The sequence below is a fragment of the Polypterus senegalus genome, chromosome 17, assembly GCF_016835505.1.
Source record: "Polypterus senegalus isolate Bchr_013 chromosome 17, ASM1683550v1, whole genome shotgun sequence".
NCBI classification, from domain to species: Eukaryota; Metazoa; Chordata; class Cladistia; order Polypteriformes; family Polypteridae; genus Polypterus; species Polypterus senegalus.
The window spans coordinates 2,206,408-2,227,217 of NC_053170.1; the positions used below are offsets into that span (position 1 = coordinate 2,206,408).

The window sequence follows — 20,810 nt, forward strand, 5'->3', positions numbered from 1 at the left end:
AAATAAAAAAATCACCCAATCGGGCTTGAAGGGCACACGTGGTGCGGTGGGCTTCTCAGATTGTCCTCAGTGTACACCATGTGACAAACACGCAATCCGATTGGCTGTTCAGCACCCGAGTCATACACAGCTGGCATTTTAGACAGACCCCCGTGGGGGTCTCGGGGTCCCACCAGGACATAGACAGACAGACGGAGGCCAGGCTCGGACTAACGGGGGTTTTATTCGTGGTCTCTTTGTGCAGCGTTGTGTCGAGTTTCAGTCTCTCATCATCATCATCATCATCTTAATTTAAACAAAACACCAAAGCCAATAGATATGTACAGGGGGGGAGGGGTGGTGGTGGTGGGGGTCAGCGTCGTGCCCCCCCACAGTGCGAGCGGCTAATACATGTAGCCCTTGGGATAGTGCTGCCCCTCGGCGGCCAGGTAGGCGGGACCCTCGTCCAGGTGCGACAGTGGCACGGTGTCCTCCTCGTTGACGTGTCGCTCGAACTCGGACTTGAGCGCCGGCCGCTGATTGTCGGGAAACGCCAGCGAGATGAGGGCTTCGGGCTCGCAGACAAACTTGTAGACGTAGCGCTCGCCGGCCACCTAGAGGACAGGAGGTAGAAGAGCAGCGTTAGGCGAGGACTGAGAGAGACCCCCACCGGAGTCAGGGTGCTCTTTAGCTTAGCAGATTAGTAAATGAAGTGGATGAGGTGGGGCGCTGGCCACCCACACAGCAATTTGCCCACAAAGTGCCAGCCTCACAGTAGCATAAAGCAGCTTGATGCCCCCATTGCCCTGGGGGGACACTCCTAGGACCCTGGTGGGCATCGCCACGGCCTTGGGCTGGAACTGTTCAGCCACATCAGTCCTGGCACAGATGGAGTTTTATGGAAGCCATGCGGGCACCACAAAGCTGTGAGCAGCGTGCCCAACTCTGACACCGCGGTACCCCCGTCGCCCCCTGCCAGCCCCACTCACCTTCTGCATGATGCCTTTCTCGTAGTAGTAGCGCAGGGAGCGGCTCAGCTTGTCGTAGTTCATGGCGGGTCGGTTCTTCTGCATCCCCCAGAGCCGGGCCACCTGCAAGATGAAGATGAAGGTGTGGTGTTACACGTGAAGCATCCTGCATGTTGCCCACCCTACTATTAGCCACGGACCACTCAGTGGCACATTGGGCTGAGGTATCCACCTTCATGCTCCCCATCAAGTCACCTCAGCCTAACTGGCACATACCCACAGGGGTGCCCATCTCTGAGGTGGGACAACCCAGTCACCATTTTTGCCCTCAGATTCCATTCAGTCAGGATGCCCACCTCTTCCGGCTCGATGAGCTTGAATTCCATGCCACGGCCGGTCCACGCAATGAAGTGGGAGTTGCCAGGGTCATCGAGGAGAGCCACCAGGAACTGCCAAAGCTGCAATGACCCTCTGCGCTGATAGGGGGCACCCTCACGGAACACGGCCCCTGGCTCCTGTTTCATCTCTGTTGACAGAAGGGGGGTGGGGGGGCAGTGTCAACAAATAAAGGGCATAAAGAAAATGGAAGTGTCACCAACGCTGCCACCAGTGCGACTCATCCGGTCTCAGATGTCATGTGCAGAGTGCCCTCTGGTGTTCACGTCCAGCGCTGTCTGCTTGGATTGATTTTTGACTTCAGTTTCACAGGACCAACATAAAGGAGCCTGGCACTGGCCAGTGTGGCGGGGAACTGGGCAGTCATCTGGTAAAATGATCACAAACCCCATGACAGGCACCGCATTGCCAGAAGGTGCCCGCCTGGCTCCAGGACACTCTGGAAAGACAAAGCCAGACGGGCACCTTCCGCCATTATTTTAATGTTGCCAGCTGACCCATAGGTGGCACTGTGTGCTACTTTAACGCTGGCGGTTACTGTTATCTGTGCCACCTGAGTGGGTGAACTGCGGGATCTACAGTAGCCAGTTGTGTCCAGCTGCTGGGCGGCTTGTGCCCCCTTGGTGTGGAAGTGGAGGGGCACGTGCGGCTGGAGTTACTGGTGTAGCACCACTCACCTCAGTATTGCTGTGGAAGGCACTATATGTAACTGGTGCCCTGCTTGGTATTCATCAAACTGACCAAAAAAAAAAAAAAAAAATGTGGTGGTCCTCACTAAAAGGTATGCTGTTATGGCGACCTGTTTGGCCAGTGTTTTGAAAGGCGCTATAAACACATTTCAAGGTCTCACAAAGCCAATCTTCTATATTGCAATAAACACTAGAAGAGTTTTATGAAAGGCACTATATAAAGGTGCTTTGGCATATGGCCTGTGATGAATGGTGCAAATATAAAGCGCTGCACGATGCCTTTTGTTTATATAGCGCCTTTCATGTTCGTCATGGTGCAAGTTTAGGCCCACCGTGTTCCTGCAGCTGGGAGGTTTCAACATGAAAGGCGCTCTATAACACTCATTGACGACTGAGAAGACCACCGACTGCTGACTCTCGCTCACCTTCCAGCTTCTCTGGCACGATGCACGCGTCGTCGCTGAACGGCCTCAGGTGCCGCTTGTCGTACGCATAGCCTGCAAAGACAGTAGAGAGCCCCACATGAGGCGAAAGGGACGTGGCGAGGCCTCCGCGACAAGGGCAGTGCCAGGACCCGCAGGCTGATCTGGGCTCAGCACGGCCGTCTGCTGCCCTCGCGTGGAACAAGGCCGTAATGACAAGTGCTTGCGACCCTAATAAGGCGAACGAACGGCAACGTTACCTTCTGAGCTGTGCGACGCCGCGCCGTAGCTCTCGTTGTGCACGTACATGGATGGGCAGCCTGACACATCTGCAAGAGAGAAAACAACGACTAGAAGGTAAAAAAACATCCTGCCCATGGCATTGGCACTGTGAAACTGGCATTCTTAACAACACGTAGCCCCGTGCCGCAATGCTGAGACTCAACACTAGTGGGCGCTCCGTGTCAAATACAGCGCGACAGCACTCGTCCTGAAAGGCGCTATATGAAGCTCACTTCTTAAAAATAATAAATAGCCACTATATAAAGTGCGACTGCTCAGTGATTGTGTGGTATTGATTAATATGAAAGGCATAAAATGGGTGGCGCAGTGGTCACCACTTTTGACTTGGCAAGCCCTGTAGCTGGGTTCAAATTTCTGCCCAGTCACTCTCTATGTGTTTATGCCGATGTTTCCTGGCCCACCCAAGAGGGATGCTGCTCAGTGTGATTAGCCCATATTTGGGTCAATGCCTGAATGTGCCCGCTGGAGGACTGGCATCCTGTCCATGCTCGGTTCCCGCTTTGTGCCACATACATACTTGTTGAATAAGCGTCAGCTCCCTGTGACCTAATGAGTGAGTTTTGGACACGCATGTGCTGTGTGGTAAAGGCGCTATAGGAATAAAACACAGGTGACGTCATGGCTGCACAGTGTGCCCAGTGAGACAGGACCTGAATAGCGGGCACATTAGGAGGGCGGAAGAGGGCGTTAGGTTGAAGCTGATTAACGAGATTGCCAAGTGAGTGTTCTGAGCCTATCTGGCACACACACTGGCATCCTCTGTTTGCGCCTAATGATTGATGTTATCAGCTCCACTAGACACTGGGCATAAAAGCTAGCAAAGGAGACAAAGATGGGCAGCAGTGGGCACTCAGGAGACATTTCTGGTGAACCAAACAATACAGTTTGATTCAAAGCTGCATCTTGGCACACACTGTCACCAACACAGAGACTTTAGCAGGACGTATGGGCATATGTCTGGTCCTTCTAGATCACATGGGCACAGGATCATCCCGTATGGGCACAGCTGGGAGGGGGGGCAGACAAGTATTTATTTTCTTTCTTTTAACGAGCAAAATGAATCACGTTCAGGGTGTGGGGTCCAGAGCCCCTCCTAGCAGTACTGGGCACGAGGCAGGTGCCAGCCCTGGACTGGGTGCCAGTCATATGCAGAGCCAGTTTAGAGACACCAGTCAGTGTAATAAGCATGTCAGTAGAGAACATGCAAACTTACCGTGGACACCGAGACTCAAACCCAAGACACTGGAGGCATGTGGCACTGCCCGCTGTGCCATCATGTCGTCTGTGGTAATTCATTCTACAGCAGATTCGAATGCCCTGTCTGTAAACTCAGTGGGGACGTGCAGGAGACGGGCAGCCTCCCACCAACCCCCCCTCACAGGGGCCAGTGGTGGCACAAACCTGTTGGCAGAGGCCGATTCTTGGCATTATGCCAGGCTAGCGACAGAGTGGGCAGCAGCAGCAGCCTGGCACCTCGTGCACTCACATTTCGGCAGTCGCTTATTTTTTAGTTATGGATGCTTGTGCCTGCAGAGAGGAAGTGGCTCATGTAATCAGAGACCCCGGCGGACCCTCCAGGGGATTCTCGTCTTTCCAGCGCCCTCCGGTGTCTCAATGAAATACTTCTGGCCAAGGCCAGAGGACTGGGGGAAGGGTGAGGGGGCAGGGGTGACAAAAACGGCATGAAATCACAGTAGCGGGCACACAAGGGCATGTCAGGGTGCCAAGGGGACTGGGGGAGGTGCTGCCATGCTGCATTGAAAAGTGCGATGCCCACTTATGGTGGCGTGTTCTCCAAATGTGTTACAGTGCCCCCTGCCAATCCCAACAGTCCTACTCGAGAGCTCCTGTAAAATGCCCCCCAATGGCCAAATACAACACAATATAGCGCCCTGCACTCACTCTGGATACTCCACGGCGCCCCCTACTGAGTGCTCATTGTTATTCCATTAAACACATTCAAGTTTTCAGCAGTGCACAATACAGTATAGCGCCCCCCATTGAGCTCAGCAAATTCCAAAGTGTCCACCAAAGCGTACCGTACAGCACAGCGCCCCCCACTGTACTAAACAAGCTAAGGCTTTACAGTGCCAAGCAAACAGGAGGGTCCCCCAGTGTGGTGTTCAATATGGTGTAGCCCCCCAGCCCCCAAATTCTAATTAATATTGGATTGACAAAGTTACACTAAAGTGCCCCCCAGCAGGATCCACAACAGTAAAGCCCCCCCACCACTGTATGCTAATTACTGCTGTATTAAGTAAAAGCATCCCAAAGTGTTATAGTGCCACCCCACAAATTCCTAATCCGTTACACTAAATATTGTGAAGCCCCCCCAAAGGCATGTTTAACACAATACTGAGTGCCCACCCCAGCACCTACAGTTGGCTAGGCACCCTTTTATACTGCAAGGCAAATCACAGCACACAAACTGAAGTGCGAGACCACCGATTTCCTAAGGGGGGCGCTATACACCCCACCCTTCAGTTTTCAGTGAAATATTTAGTGGGGGGGGGGTCACTGGTGGGTTTTGTGCACCATTTTGCATTTCAGGTTCTCTATTTTCAGACCATCCTACACCCACTACCCACTGCTGGCATGAGTGGCACACTTGCTGACCCTCACCTGGCTCGTAGGCGTAATCGGGGGGCTCCTGCTTGACCGCCATATGTGCCACTGGGTATCTCTGTTGTCCGTTACCCGCCATCCTGCTCGCTCGCTCATACAGAGGGTCGTGATACTCCTGCTTGAAGTTCTGCGACACATAGGGGGCGCTCACCTCTGCCATCTGCTGCTGGTACCCAGCCGCTGCTGCTGGTGCCAGCGGCTCGTGGGCTGCGCTCTGAGAAGAGGAGAAAGAATGGCACACTTCTGTCCCGTGTGGCGGGTATCTGGGCAAGGGAAAGAAACAAGAGGTCACATGGGGGGAACAAAAGCAATTGGGCAGGCTAGACCACCTGCAGAGGGAGGAGCTTGTTGTGGCCCCACCTCCATTCTCACCTGGGGCCCATGGGGTATCCATGTTTGGTTGTAGGTTGTGATGAGCCTGGTGGGTTCAGGTAGCTGGGCTCTGGCTGGGGGTTCAGGGGGGCCTTGCTGGAGTAGTGATGGAGAGGGGACATCGGGTGGGAGGCCTTGTGTCCAATAGATCTGCTCTGGTCATAGGCACTGGGGACAAAGGACAGGAGGTCAGTTAGAGAAGGGTCCCTGCCTCCCTGTACTCCTCCCCACCCAGGTTCTCATGAAGCAGAGATTTACCAACCCCCAATACCCGCTGTAACTCTGCTGTGATTCAGGATGCCCGCCTTATGCCCACCCAAATACCCTTCGGTTGTCTCTTTAAACTTATAATCTTAACAGAGCTGTAACATGTCTAACCAAAATGGGCTGTACAAGTACTTGGCCACAAGGAGACCTCTGATGGACAAATCTCAGACTCCTCCATGCCCACATGCCTCTAGTGAATGCCAAATCCTGCCAGCAGGTGGTGCCCAAGACAGCTCATTTCTCGTTTCTTACCCGCCACCTGTTCTTTACAGAAGTGACTGGGTCGGGCATTTCTTACCTGGCATAAAGGCACTGGTCCCCGCTGGGGTAGGGGAAGCTCTGCTTGAGGCTGCAGGAAAGCGTGGGGTTTGATCCCGGGCTCTGGGGCTCCTTTTTGATCTTCACAGGAGGGCTGTGGAAAGCTACTGGGGAATGGGGGAGGGGTGGGGGGTTTTGGGTGAAGGGGTTGAGAAGGAGATGGAAACAAAAATCAATACAAGAAGTCAGAAGATGTGACGCGACGGCCATGATGGGAGTGCCCAGTGTCAGCGGACAGAGCCAGCCTGTGCCAATCTGCACTGGAGCGGCAGGCATATCTCGAGGCACCTACTGTGCCATCTTAGTTGGCGAGGGGTAAAGCATTCAGAGCTCGGAACCACTGTTGGACGTAGTGCCCAACTTGAAAGGCGCTATATTGCATTTTCTAATGTGAAACGCTTGATTCAATTCGGGGCGATCCTTGCCAGTGTGGTAAGCGCAAATGAAGCGACAAATACGCAGGATGTGAAATAAGCTGCGCCCGCCATTTGTTATCAACGGTAGGCGCGGTTTGGTTTACCTGCGCCATAAAGCTGGAGGTCCTCAAAAACAAAAGACGCTATATGACTGGCATAAATGGTCACCTGAGGGCTCTTTGTGTCCTTTGTTTAATTAGAAACGCGGCAGTAAATATCAAACTTCAGCTCCGTGTCCCTTGTGCCGTTTGGATTGGCACAAAAAGCTGGAGACGGTCAGCTGAATGCCCAGTATAGTGCCCAACCAACGTGCATTCTGAATGCGATCTTAAAGGGGAGGCCACGCCCACGCGTGGTCTGCCTCTGCGACCTCCACACGCACGCGCGTGCACGCGCTCTCCCGCGTCCCACGGTCGACGCCGACATAAAAATAACCCGAGCAACAGGCGTGTGAAGTGACGCACGTGTCCTCCGCAGGGGAAACGCAAAGCGACGGCGACAAGGGTGGAGCGGCCCTGTCTCGCAGATAAACAAGATCCACCCTTGTGTGTGTGTGTGTGTGTGTAAGTATTCGCCCATGGCAGCTCCCGCTGTTTCCTGTCCTTTCGATGGGCGGGCTGGTAAGGAGAGCTGAGCACCCTGACGCTGGAGGGGTCGGCTGAGGGACCCGAACTCCCGGCACCCAGCAGCTCTTCGAGGGGCGGCAGGGTGGCGCAGCCTTAAGGCGGTCGAATTGCGTACCGTTTGCATGTTTTCTTTGCGTCTCCGTGTTTCACTGAGTAAGCGCGAGCTGGCACCCCATCTAGCGTTGATACCCACCTGCCCACTACCGTCACCTGGGTCCTAAATTGAATGAAGTGGGTTTGAAGGTGTGAGGATGTTTCAAAGAATAGCTGACAGCCTCTCACCAGGCTCAGTATTAGATGTCATCCAGCAATCAAACTTGATGTCACAGCGCCATACCAAGGGGCTACCCTGCCAAAAATATCCTGGGGCAGATCGAGTTAGCGGTGTCACCACCCAGTGAATGAATGACGTAAGTGACCTGCCACTCGTCTATCAAAGGTGCTTCCGTCAACTGACTGATTTATTCCAAATAAGGGTCACGGGATGCTGCAGCCTCACTGGACAGCACAAAATTCAAGGCAGGAAAATTCATTTTGTGCGACTCCTTTGATGAGAAACTCTACATAACGTGGGATATCACTTTATATAGCGCCTTCATGATGAACCCCACACATTCTATAATATATATAGCGCCTTTCCTTGACATGTCGACTGAAGGTGTGCCCTCTTCCTCAATCTGATTTTTTTATATTCTAAGCTAAGCTGTGACTCAGCGGATGCCAGCGCTGCTTCTCGGCTCCAGACTGGTGGCTTCAATGCCAGTCCGGACCCTCCATGGGTTTGTCTTGGGGTGCAAGGGGTTTCCTGTCACAGCCCAAAGATGAGGATGTTCAGTTAGTTGATAGTGCCAACACTGAACACTTGTGTGTGCACGTGAGTGTGCCCTGCAAAGGGCTGGCACTGGCTCCTGCCCTAGCATGACTAAACTGGATAAGCTTGGTCTGAAGATGGCTGGGCAGACACTGGTTTAAAACGCCCTTTCCTACATGCAGCACTCGTGTGCGTTTCTTTGTATAGTGCCTTTCTTGACCAGCCTGAAGTAAACTCAGCACAATGACTGCTTTCTCTTTCCTTTGTTTCAGGATGGACTGGCGCCACCTGCAGGCCTGTTTCCTGCCCTGCACCCCAAATCTCTCAGGTAAGACTCCAGACCCCCAAGACCCTTTGGGAATAGCAGGCTTCATCTGGGATCAGCCGGGGTGTCACGACTCACCCCCCTTGTGCCCGTCATCAGTCTGTCAATCTTTGTTTTATATAGCGCCTTTCAACTCAAGTCCTGCCAAGACGCACTTCACAGAGCAAACAAGAACACACAAAGCAGCGGGGCAATGGCAGACAGACGATGTACATGTGAGATACATAAAGGGTAGGCGTGTAAGCGTGAACAGTGACACGCGTGTGTGAAACAGCTGACTCGGCCCTCCCACCCCAGAATCGAGTCCCCTTCTCAAAGTGACAGCAGTGGGATTTGAGCCCCTGACCCAGCAACCTCCAGGGTGGTCCTTTGTGCTCAGCCCTGCCTTTTTCTTCTTCTTCTTCTTCTTCATGGTCAGTCATTGGACTCGCTGGCCAGTCCCACCTTAAGGCGGAGACCCTCACTATGGTGGCCTCTCGTGGCTCCCACTCACTCCTCTTTTTTGGGTCAAAGTGAAGAGTCCACCATGTCTGACTGGCTGCCCCAGTGCCCATCAGAGTAAACCACGAGAAAAGCCCAGAGGTACTCTAGGGACGCCCCCATTACCTCCACTTACACTGGGCGGTCACCAGCTCAGTCACTGTGACAATACAGATGTCCACTCTAAGGAAACTGAGGGGCGAGGGATGAAACAAAGCTCTTCCTGTAAATGACACTTTATGTCAGGGGGGTCCCTAATAATATGGTGGAGCGTCAAAGCCCATTAAATATTCCAAGTACCCTTACTGAAGGTCTGCTCAACATGGGAGAGGATTTTGAGAGGACATCCCTCCCTGGGCAGGATGCCAGGTCACACAGGATGGCACGGGGTCATCTTGGCAAATGGCTTCCCAGTGAGCACACTGGCATAGGGCATACTGGTCTGCACCAACCCTACAGTTGGCCCAGTTTTTGTATTTATGGGATGGGTATCAAAGAATTAGGGACACGGAGCCATTCACCAATTGGAGGTTGGTTCATGTGTCTCCCCTGGCACTGTAGTAGGGGACAGTCAAGGTGGCACCCTGGTCAGGGAATGAGGCTTAGACTTCCTCTGCCCCAATTTGCTCTTTCAAGTCGACAGAGCCACTGATGCTGCCATGCCGTCACCTGTATGCCCCGGGGCAAGGCGCTGCTCTGGGCTCCCAGGTGTACACCACAGCAGTGGCACAGACTCCTGGCAGGACCAGCTTGCGTCACCAGCCTATGTCCCAGCAGAGCAGCCCACTTTGCAAAGCACAACTGTGTGATGATTTTAATTGGGCGGCAGGAGAGCGCAGCCTGGGCTCAGTGGTTAGACCCCCAACCCAACCCCATTACAGATCGAGTTTTCATTCTAACGGAGCGCCTCACCCCACGCCCGGTGCGGGGTCTCGTTGAATTCGTACGCTGACCAATGAGGGGATGGGGAGCCGATAACGGGCTGTTCAGCCGAAATCTGTAAAAAATACCGAGCGGTGGTGAAAGGCGCCATATTTAACGAAGCTGCTGGGCTTCCGAGGCACGACACAGGGCGACTACAGAGACAAGCACTACAGAGGCCACTTGAGGTCCTCGTTGAAAGTGTCACCTTGTCGTGACCGGGCCGACTCCCTCCCGGCTTTGTGCTCGTCGCTCTTCGTCGCTCTTTGTGCGCAGGGCGGCGTGTGTGTGCGCCACTCGACCGCGCTGATCTTTAAGCCGCCAATGCCGCCATCGCCCTGCGCTTTGTCATTGAGATGAGAGGCGCCGCAGACGACCCTCGACAGCAGAGAGCATCCTTAGCGGCAACAGAAAGGGCCTTATGGGGCTCATTTGCATATGCAAATCAGCGGCTTTGAATGTGAACAGCGAGCAGGAAGTGGGAGGAGGCGCGCAAAGGGGGAGGGGGGATCGTCAGGCTCGTTGGTAATTAGCGGCCGTGTGGATGGCAAACAGAGTCGTCTCATGGCGCGCGCGCTCTTCGGGGGGGGTAGGGGTGGGGGGGGGGGGCACGCGGTGGTACACAATGACATCCTGTGAGGCGGCGCCGGGGCGACAGATGAAAGGCACTATATGACGCATCCTAAACACGCACGGGAATGGATGAAGGGCTCCCTTATATAGCGCCCTGATTATTATGGAGGTTTATTGGGCGCTAGCGTCCCAGCCGTCGTGTGGTCATCTTTCGACCTTAAAGCTGCACGTATTGTATTATTAAAGCATTTGAATTTATACTTTATTATTAATAATCATTTATCAATACAGAACAGCAACAAATCTGGGAGATCATTTAAAGTGGAATAGCAATGGACACCAGTGCGGAAATGGCTGCGTGCGACACCTTTAATCGAGTGGCAGCCATTCCGGAGTCGTGGTTTGGAGATTCCAGAGCGACTCCCACCCACTGTCCCACCAACTTAAATGGTCCAAGACCTCCCAAGCTATCAGGATCTTCTGTGGTCTTCAGTGTGCAGTGCGCATGCGCCAGCCAGAGTCTGTTAAGTGTAATAAATGGAGGGTGTGGCCAAAAGCCCCCAAATGTTTTGAACATGTCGACCCGACCTGTGTGAGTGGCAGTGCCAATGCTCAGCACCCTGCCGGACCCCTTGTTTCTAACATGTTTTGATTTTCCCCACTGTCGATGGTCCACTGGGACATTACTGTTATTGTAAAGGAGCGTAAGGATGGACTGGCAGAGGTGGCCACAGTGGTTGGTGGAACCTTATCTGGACAAAGCAATGGATGGGTGGAGGTGGACGTCCTGCTTTAGAAATAACTGGCATCGCTCAGAGTTGGACTCCTGCAGCCCCAGGGTGAGTCAGTGGGTGTGTGTGCCCTCTGATAGACTGGCATCCTGTCTTACATCCCATGAGTTCGAAATGTGCCCATACCAGGAGTGATGGACTAACGGACATTAGGAGAGGTGTTATGAGGTACCCTTCCTAAGGGGGGCGCTCTCTCTGGGTATTCTTGCTGCTCCTCTCCACTTTCACGTCTTCCTTTAACTCTTACAGTCAATCCGAGAGCCTAAAGGATACCCGTCCAGAGTCTGCCAAGTCATTTTCTAGCCATTCTAGCTCTCAGAGATGATTATATAGCGCCTTTAATGCCACACACACTGTCCTCAAGAAGCATATCAGCCAGTTAGAGAAACTACAAGTTACATGGCGCTGTTGGGGGAGAAGACCCCACAGGCCCAGATCAAGCACACGTACCACTTCATTTTATATAGCGCCTTGAGAGGTGACACCCTCCAAACCTTCAGGTTTTCAACAGGGAGACCCCAATTTTCTTTAGCGGGTTTAATGAACAATGCCCTCCCTACAAGGACGGTCCTGTCACCAATGAAACAAAATGGCATATAGCGCCTTTAATGGTATCCACCCTTTATCAGTGGCACACACACACAAACCATACCTTACATCATCAAGACCTCTACAATTATTCAATATAGCGCCTTTCATTGCCAGCTGGTACACACAAAGCTGGGGATACTCACGGTTTTCTGAGTGGAAGTCGGGCACAAACTGCTCGTCACTGTCGGGCACTTGAGCTGCAGAGAAAGAGAGAAATACACCCATTAAAAAGTGGGTCATCTACCCTGTTATATGCCCAGATGCACTGCAGGTGGTGTGCCCATTATATGCCCAACATCATGCTGTGAAAGATCTGACCAAGCTGAACAACTTAATATGCCTCCGAGGGTGATCTGCCCATTATATGCCAAATGCTACTTGATCAAATCAAGTTTTGCCCCCTGATGCCCCTCTACAGGTGCCCATTAAATTCCTCAGTGCCTACTGGAGTGTTTCTTCCCTATTGATGGGCCAGCTGCCCCTTGGATTGTCAGGTCTGCCCACTTAGTCACAGTGGGGTACCTAAGAGAATATCAGTGCCATGCACATGGCATTGTAAGGGTGGTATTCCTTTAACAGAATCCCCTTAAATATGCCATTTCAGCACTACATTGTTACATCTGAATAAATGGGTGGCATATAACATGCAGGCATGGCAATGATGCTGCTGCCCGGCCACTACTAGGTGCCCAAGTCTGCTGCCACAGGATTGAGCCCGTTACTGCAATCAGAGGGGCACATCAGCTTTGGGCATTTGTCACAATCTCTTGGTGTTATTCTGCTCTAAAGTGGCACTGGGGCACTAGGATTCAAAATTGCTCACCGTAGGGCACCTGAGGCCAGGAGTCCAGTGCAGGCAAGATGGGGGCACTGCCCTTCTTCTGTGAGTGGCACCTACAGTATTAAATACATTTACAGTATGGTGTACACTGGCATGACTATGTACTGATTTGCTGGCCATGAATTGGGTAAGAGGGTTTAAAAGTGGGCAGATGTATCTCAAATTTTGGCATTCATTGCTCTTTTATAGAATTTTCCTACGCTGTGATTCTCCTGAAGCCCCCAGCCCCCTGAGAACTCAAATGAATGCGACACAATGGGATTGGTACTGCCAGCTCTACCTCTGCTGCACACAGTGGTGCCCACCTCCTCCCTACTCGCAGCATGTTGATGACCCACATGAGTGGCACCTGATGCGCCTTTCAAGGCTGTCATTGTAACTGAAGCCCCCACTGTAAGCCCACCACACAACAGGCTGATTAATGTCCCTGGAGTGTCAGCTGCCAGTGGAGCCAATCAAAACAATGCCGCCCTTTGTCTTGTCACGGGCACACCAAGAGCCAGTGTGTGCCCGTGCTGTAGTAGCCTCGCCCATTTAGGTTATCTGCTGGTTACTGGCACCAGGCAGCGATCACTCTACGGCGGTTTAAAGGGGTGAGTGACCGACACACAGCTGGACACCTGAGTTGATGTCCTGTGCCCTTCATAAAGGGCCTAATGATGATGGCCTAAATGAAAGACAAAAGAAAGGCACACCCAGCTGAAGTGGGCAGTGGGTGCTCCATGTCGAACCAACCCATGTCTGGTGCATACTGATGCCAGGACAGACCACTTATCTATGCCTCCTAACTGGAAGAGCGGCTTCAGAAGATAAATGAATGAGGAGACCACCTTTGACATCCAGGGTGTCATGACACTGATGTGGCCAGCCACAGGGGACAGGGTGCCAGGAACTACCTCAAAATCCCTGTTTGATGTTGGTACAGATGTTGGAGCTTTGCCCAACCAAGGTGGCATTTCTCACATTTAAGTAGCACTTGAGGCTCATTGTTACACAAGTCCCATCAAGTCACGGAGGTCTGATTTTTTGTGGTGCCCCTCTGAAGTGCCCATCCCAAAACACACAGGTCAGCACCCGCTGAGATACACTGAAACTGAAATTGGGCAAGATCTGGGGTGCCAGCACTACCACAGGGAGCCTTCTGGAAGCTACCAAACAGTGCCAACTGGCATGAAGGGATATGTGGGGCTGTAAGCTCCCTTGGCCATTGGAAGCATGCCAAGATGCCAAGGCTGGGTTGCCTCAGTCTTTTACTGCAAAGGGCACTTGATGATACAGTGTCCAAGGCCCAAGGAAGGTGCCAACCCTGGATGACCGAGTGCCACAAAGAGTAACAAAGTCTGGATGAGACCCCAGTCCACATTAATACACACCCACTCTCTAAACACTGGTGCCAAGGAGGCAAGGGCACCAGGGAGTCATTTAGCTAGGCACATTCCCCCCATATATTATGTTGACCACTTATGCTGTTGGCTATACTATTATTAGACGGGTTTTATCACACTGTGCCCCATCTAGTACTTCAGATGCCCACTTGCCATTTTGGGCTACGGCTCTGCCAGACCACCTTGAGACATGGGTATGGGGAGAACACGCAGAGTCGACACAAGTAGTAGGTGGGCCGGATATCTCTGAGGGGCTCATTGTATGGCAGCTGCTCCACCACAGCACGTGAAGCCCCTCAGACGGAATCGGGAGGGTCGCCATCGCCTGCCCAAGTCTCAAAGATTCGGCCCAGTGAATTTTTCTAGACTTCTTTTCCACACTGTGGTCAACCGTGAAAGGCACTATATAAATCACAGCTCGCATCATATGTCACTCCCTTTACACCTCCCGTGCACTGGCAGCCCCGAAAATACAAAACTTAATAAAAAATAAACACTTCAGTGAGTCCATCATTATATAGCGCCTTTCCTCGATACCCCATAACAAAGCCTCAAGGGAAATAAAATCTGGAGAAGGACAGAAAAACGAGGAGGGTGAGAAAGACAAGGGCGCTTAAAAATACGAAGATCACTATATAGCGCCGTTCGGTTCCAGCTTCTTGACTCTCAATACCGGACCGGGACGCTAATGCAGACGATTCGCGTTAACTAATCCACTTCAAGGAGGCTGGGGGTCGGGGTCTACCCGAGGAACGCATGGCATGCACAAGCAGCTGATCGGCCCCTCCAGATTGGCTTACCCTTTTAATATAGCGCCTTTCCTGGAGGATCGTCGAACATTCTAAAACATTTCCTTTGCGGGATTCGAGCGGCTGTTTTATTACGCGTTGGACTGCAGTAGGGGAGTAGCGCAGACCCTCAGGCCACTTTGAGCTTCTCTCCGATCGTCACCCACCTCCCGCTCACTCTTAGCCGCTGACCGACGCCTCCTTTAACTTGAAATGGACACTCGGCCACGCTGGCCTGCTGCACGTGATCACAGCTCAGCTGTTTACAAGCACCGCCAAATCAAAGGTCAGCTGATCGGGACGAGTTAGCCAATCGTCTGACGAAGGTCAAAGTCCACCGCGGGAGACGAGCCCACCATAGCCTGGGCCTCCCCAGCTGGCATCGCCTCGTTACGTAACGCACGCACTTTCGCTTCTCCGCGACCCCCGTCACTCTTTGTGTTATCTTTAGACAAACTCTGCTCACGTCCTTCACTTTGTGGAAACGCCATAGTTGAGAATATCAAAGATACGTGAAAACCTCGCGGTGCTGCTGCGTTACAATAAGCGGGATGTTTTGTGTCACCTTCTGTGCGGCTTTGTTCAAGTGAGGGTGGCACACACAAGAAAAAATAAAAAAAAAATAAAAATAAATAAATAAATAAACACAGCCGTCCTGAAAGGGGAAATGGAGAAGTCTAGAAAAGGTGACCAGGTGTGGGTGGGTGTGGTGTACAGTCACCGTGATGCCAGCTCAGGCAGTGCGGGACTACTGAGTGGCCGTCCAGCACCTCGGCTATCCTGGCAGTGCCACCCGGCAAACTGAATGTGATGAAGGACAGGAGTGAGTGAAGAGAGGGGCAGTGGGGAGCTTCACAGAGCAGGCACTCGCTCGCTCCTTTATATAGCGCCTTCCGAACACAGCGAGTCACGTGACAAATGTGACCATAAAATGAGCCTGTAATGTGTTAAAGCAGACACGCGTACACATACAGTACACCTGGAGTACACATGGAGTATACATACATACATACATACATACATGGGTCTGTGTGTGAGGGAAAATATCCATACTGTATAATGTGCCTTATATATAGTATACAGAATGTGTCAGTGTGGAGAATAGCATACATTTATATATAATGTGTATAGGTGTACCTTATAAATATGTGTATTACATACATATACACAGTATACACATATACATATATATATATATATATACACACACAAACACACACACACATTATATATATATATACACACGTATGTTAAAATATAGTAAAATTATATGTAATGTGCGAGTCGGCTAGCATGTACGAGCATGTCTATTGTAAATATAACTTGTGTCTTTATGTTTATATCTATAACGTGTGTGATATACTACCGTATAATGGTATTATAAATAATGTGAATGCGGGTGCGCATAGATAGATATTTACCTGTCTGTATTATAAATGTGTCTGTATGTATATATTGTAAATGTAATGTGTATCTATATGTATATATTCTGAATATGTAATTATAAATACTAATTATATATATATATATATATATATATATATATATATATATATATACACACACTGTATATCTTGGGTGTAGGTATTTATACTGTACCGTTATTTAATATTATATACACCTCGTGTGTGTGCCCTTGTATATTGTATTTTGCAGCCCCCATTGCTTTCTCGCACGTTTTCAGGTGTTAACGCTCACCGCTTTGCTGTCCTGTAAGCTCAAACTTTACAAAGTACGACTGTCACTTTAAGTCGCCCTACTCGAGAGTTCCTGTCGTGGTCTCAGGGATCGATCTTTTAGTTGAACAGTCCAACGATTAATAACAACAGTAACAGTGTGTGTGTGTGTGTGTGTGTGTGTGTGTGTGTGGGTCTCTTGGCACGAAGAGCACAAGCACCACCCTATGATAGACTCGGACCCCCGACTTTTGGTCACACGAGCGCCCCTCCCTGCGCTCCCTCGGACAAAAGCGCCGCATCTGAAACGTTGCCAGGGCGCCCCGTTGATGGAGAGGCTCATTGAGAGCACCGTGAAGAACACAAAATGCTTCGGCCGACGCCGAGTCGCTTTCCACGAGGCCTTTATCTGGATTACAACAGGCGCTTGTGTGCAGACATGTCAATGGCGTATTATAAATGGCAGTTTTAGGAGGAAAACGGGCACGGCCCCAACTTCTGCAGCGACACAAAGTAAATAGAGAACGGCGGAATCACCGCGAGACGTGAAATCAGAACACAAATCACAAAACAGCACAATGAGCCTTACCCTCCGTTAGCCAAGTCTCCTGAAGCTGGCTTAAGTCCTGAAAAAGGTCTGCAGAAAGAAGAAAAAAGACAGAAAAATAAAAAAGCAGCTAAGGAGTGACGTCTTCACTGGAACTGAGGGACTGCAGGCCGCCTCGTCAGCCCCTCATCCTGCGCGTCCCTCAGGTCAAGTTGAACTAGCAGACCCCCGCACTGCCTGTTGCCCTTCATTTATCGCGTTGTTTCCGTTTCACCCCACCGTCCACACGGTGCACACTCCTGATCCGCACCAAGAGTCGTCGGGATGCCCTAAAATAACTTCCCAGAGCTCAGAAGGAGCCTGCAATCCACGTTTATGGGATGTGCGAAGGAAATCAGAATTCCCAGAAAACAAACCCCACAGGCAAACAAGAAGATAATGCAGACCCCACGTAAACACTAACGGGGTCGTTTAGATGGCGACTGGCGTCATTTCAGATACATTTCGTCACGTCTTTGTTTTTTTCCCCGTTGAAGCCGAGCTAAGTGAAGTGACCGACTCATGGTCTCACCGTCACACAAATGTGTCACACTAACGCAACGCAGCTGCAGAAGTTATTTAACGATGTCATCTGCTCGATTGTGATTACATTATTTAATCTTCCGCGATCGTGTTGAAAATATTCCTTTACAGCCCCCCCCTTCATTTCATCATTGTATCTGACGCGATGGCGCAGCTCTAAGGGCTTGGGTTCGACTGAGCCGAACTGCTTACTCTCTTATTTGTTAAAACGATTCGCTTGGTCACGTTGGCCTGTTTGTGCGGATTGTTCCTGCCTTGGCACGGATGGCACTGGCACATGCTCCAGGCTCCCTGGCAGCCGGTTCAAAAATGGAATGATGGGCACTGTTTTTACACCACAGTCTGCTGGAATGGGTGCCTTTATTTCCCACCCTACCCCTTTGTCACTCCATCCATCCGGGAGCTGGAGCCTAACCCAGCAACCATAGGGCACAAGGCAGGAACAAACCCGGACTGGGGAGCCAACCCAGCGCCGACAGATTAAGTCAGACATTTACATTCGTGTCCATCCATCCACGGAGCAAAATGAAGGTGACAGAGCTGTGCTATAGGGGAACCATTTTTAGTTCCCAGAAGCCCATTCAGAAGAAGGTTCTCGAAAGACCCTTTGATTTATTTAGACCCCATAACAGACTCCACACACTCCTTTGGTCAGAGATTTGTCTCAGTGGTTCTTGTTTTTCAAAGCACACGTCCATAACACATCAGACTAAGTTCCAGTTTTCTTAACCTGTTAGTGTCCTGTAGCCCACCGTACATTAAAGATTTCTTTTGTTTTACATTTTAGAAAGTTTTAAAAGCACAAAGAACCAACTTCATATACAAAGAACCCGAGAATGAAATGGTCAAGCAATGGTGGAACCATAAAACCCAGTAAAAAAAAAAAAAATCAAACAAAATAAATAACACACAGTGCCATCAAAGCACCGGGACTTTGAGGGGTATACATTGGGCACAAGGCAGGAACAAACCCTGGACGGAGGGCCAGTGTGAACACACACACACACGCGCATGCGCGCACGGTGGGGTGAGTGTAGCGTGGACTCCTCGGTTCCTTACACTCGAGTCACTCGTGTTTTTCCAGCTCTCGTCTCCGTGCCGATGCTGCTTTCTATTTCACTGGACGTTAAGAAATTCGACACACGACAGAAGACCATGCAGGGTCGTCCTTTTAGCCAAAGTGCGCACTTTCTAATTTCTCTTACGTATTTTTTTTTTCGTGTATTTCTCATCTCGCTAGTTTCGATTGTCTTATTCTTTTTATTTGTTTGTTTCTTCTTCCTCTTTTTTGCTAACATTTCTCACCAATGCCAAAGCACAAATGCGACACAAAGGAAACTGTTTTGTAAGACAGAACGCCTGATGTAAAAGCTTAAAAAGTACCTTCCGATTCCTGAGGGGGCAATTCTGTGTCCATATATTTCCTTTTTGCAGCCATCAAAGACCTGTTTATGGCTCCATTTCCTTGTGGTTTCTGCAAAACACAATTTGTCGCAGTCAAAGCAACGCAAGGGAGGGAGAGCGAGCGAGAGATAATAAAAGTATTAAACTTTGCCCCGACTTACCGTCCGACACCACCTAAAAGTGAAAAAAAAAAAAGAAAATCCGAGGCCCTTGCCCTCCCCCGGTGCCCCATGGGCATAAAATCAGGGCATCTGCGGGCACGTAGGCCCCGCTCGCCCACGAAGTTGCAGACACGTCCAAGGTTTTCATACTCACTTTTGCGAACGTGTAAGGCACTTGCTGGTCCAAATATCCGTCCATCCTACCCTCGCTTGGCTAGCCGTTGGTGGTCATTTAGTCGGCGCTGAGTGACACCCACACCGCCTGGACAGGGAGGGAGGGAATACGGAAAGGGAGAGGAGAGAAGAGTCTGAGCGACACTTGTGAATGAAGCGCGGGGTGGGGGGGAGAAACAACAACACGCCTCTAAGAATGAGTCCCATTCACAAAAACACAGTGACCTGCCTTCCCCTTCTCACTGTTTGCGGGGTGGGCACCGCGTTTCCGCTCTCAGCCCACCCCGCACATTCGTACTTCTCCTGTCCTCCTGCCGTTGTTGTTGTTGTTCTTCTTGATTTTTTTTTTTATTATGGGCACATGCTGCAAGTTTCGGCGCCCGCGCGCGCCGTTCCGTGTCACGCATCCTCCCGTTTTTTTTGCACGCTAGCAGTGGCGCCACGCAGGACCCCGCCGACACCCTCCACCCCTCCTTCAGCCCCCCTCCATGAACGCTTGCCTCCTGCTTTCCCCTCACCTGGTCGTCTCTCCACAGGCTGTCGGCGAGTCGCTTTCTATCCCAGTCGGATAACCAAGAGGCATCGATAACGTTTTTTACTTTTTCTCAATTCGAATAGTAATAAAAGTGCAGGCAGAAGTGAGCACTGATTTGCACAAGACCTGTTTTTCTTGCTTTCGGACGTGTGTTTGCCCAAGGGAGTTACTGATTGGTGAACTTCCCCCCTTTTTTTTCATGGGCTCGAATTTCGTTCTCTTTGTTTTAATGAATGACCTGACTTTCTGAATGAAATCTCAGCAAAAGAGCCAACCAATCAGCGACGCAGTTCTAGTCACCCGTGGCAACCGGGGCGGGCTTGGGCGCCACCTGGCCAATCGGCGCGCAGCACCCCTGGACTCTTTCTGCTCGCTTCTGCAGTTGTTTCTCATTCACAAAAAAGAAGAGTTTCATTCATAAAAAGTTGGAAAGGTCCGAGCAGACCCATCTTAGAGCCTGAGGTGCCCCGTGTGTGTGTGTGTGTGTGTACGTGTGGCGTTTTAGACCTTTCAGCAAAGGACGGCTTTCTGCTTCCGTCCTTAAAAAAGGAAGCTACTTTACTTTTCACAGCGCTTGTAGATTAAACAAAAATGGCAAACATAAGCAACTCCCTGTTCGCAGTTGAAGGCAAATCTCCGTTCAAAAACTAAAAAAAAAAAAAAACAATAAAGACCCTCGAATTAAGGGGCTCGAATTACAGCATGGCGATGGTGCTCAGGTTTATATACGGGATGTCATCGCGTGCTGAGCTACTCACAAGGCATAACGCCGGAGACGCTTCGTTAATGGACGGCATCGTTTGGTTTATGATAACAGGCAGGACCCCCACCCCCCGACGTAGCG

At 51.0% G+C, this 20,810-nt stretch overlaps 1 protein-coding gene across 4 annotated transcripts; it reads right to left on the bottom strand.

Annotated features, from left to right (window-relative positions):
• Nucleotides 1-204: 204 nt before the first annotated feature.
• etv4 (ETS variant transcription factor 4) lies at nucleotides 205-20,139 on the bottom strand. 4 transcript variants are annotated; one of them, XM_039740688.1, is made up of 13 exons: nucleotides 19,950-20,139; nucleotides 19,412-19,519; nucleotides 19,076-19,166; nucleotides 17,153-17,200; nucleotides 12,017-12,070; nucleotides 6,320-6,443; nucleotides 5,755-5,922; nucleotides 5,380-5,645; nucleotides 2,715-2,783; nucleotides 2,458-2,529; nucleotides 1,304-1,473; nucleotides 969-1,070; nucleotides 205-593 (listed from the first exon to the last, which is right to left on the bottom strand). In XM_039740688.1, exons 2-13 carry the CDS (start codon nucleotides 19,454-19,456, stop codon nucleotides 384-386), a joined length of 1,419 nt encoding a protein of 472 aa, XP_039596622.1. In that variant the 5' UTR covers nucleotides 19,457-19,519; nucleotides 19,950-20,139; the 3' UTR covers nucleotides 205-383. The 4 variants fall into 4 exon arrangements, with proteins under 4 accessions (XP_039596622.1, XP_039596621.1, XP_039596625.1 ...); XM_039740687.1 differs by having other exon boundaries at nucleotides 6,320-6,446; nucleotides 19,950-20,138; XM_039740691.1 differs by lacking the exon at nucleotides 17,153-17,200.
• Nucleotides 20,140-20,810: the final 671 nt, after the last annotated feature.

Bases quoted from the DNA above. Each gene is read 5' to 3' on its own strand.
- etv4 (XM_039740687.1), bottom strand. From the start codon at position 19,456: ATGGACGGATATTTGGACCAGCAAGTGCCTTACACGTTCGCAAAA. The intron at 12,071-17,152 runs GTAAGGCTCATT...CTTTCTCTGCAG, and splicing joins GGAGACTTGGCTAACGGAGG to CTCAAGTGCCCGACAGTGAC. The intron at 5,646-5,754 runs GTGAGAATGGAG...TCCCTTGCCCAG, and splicing joins GGATACCCCATGGGCCCCAG to ATACCCGCCACACGGGACAG.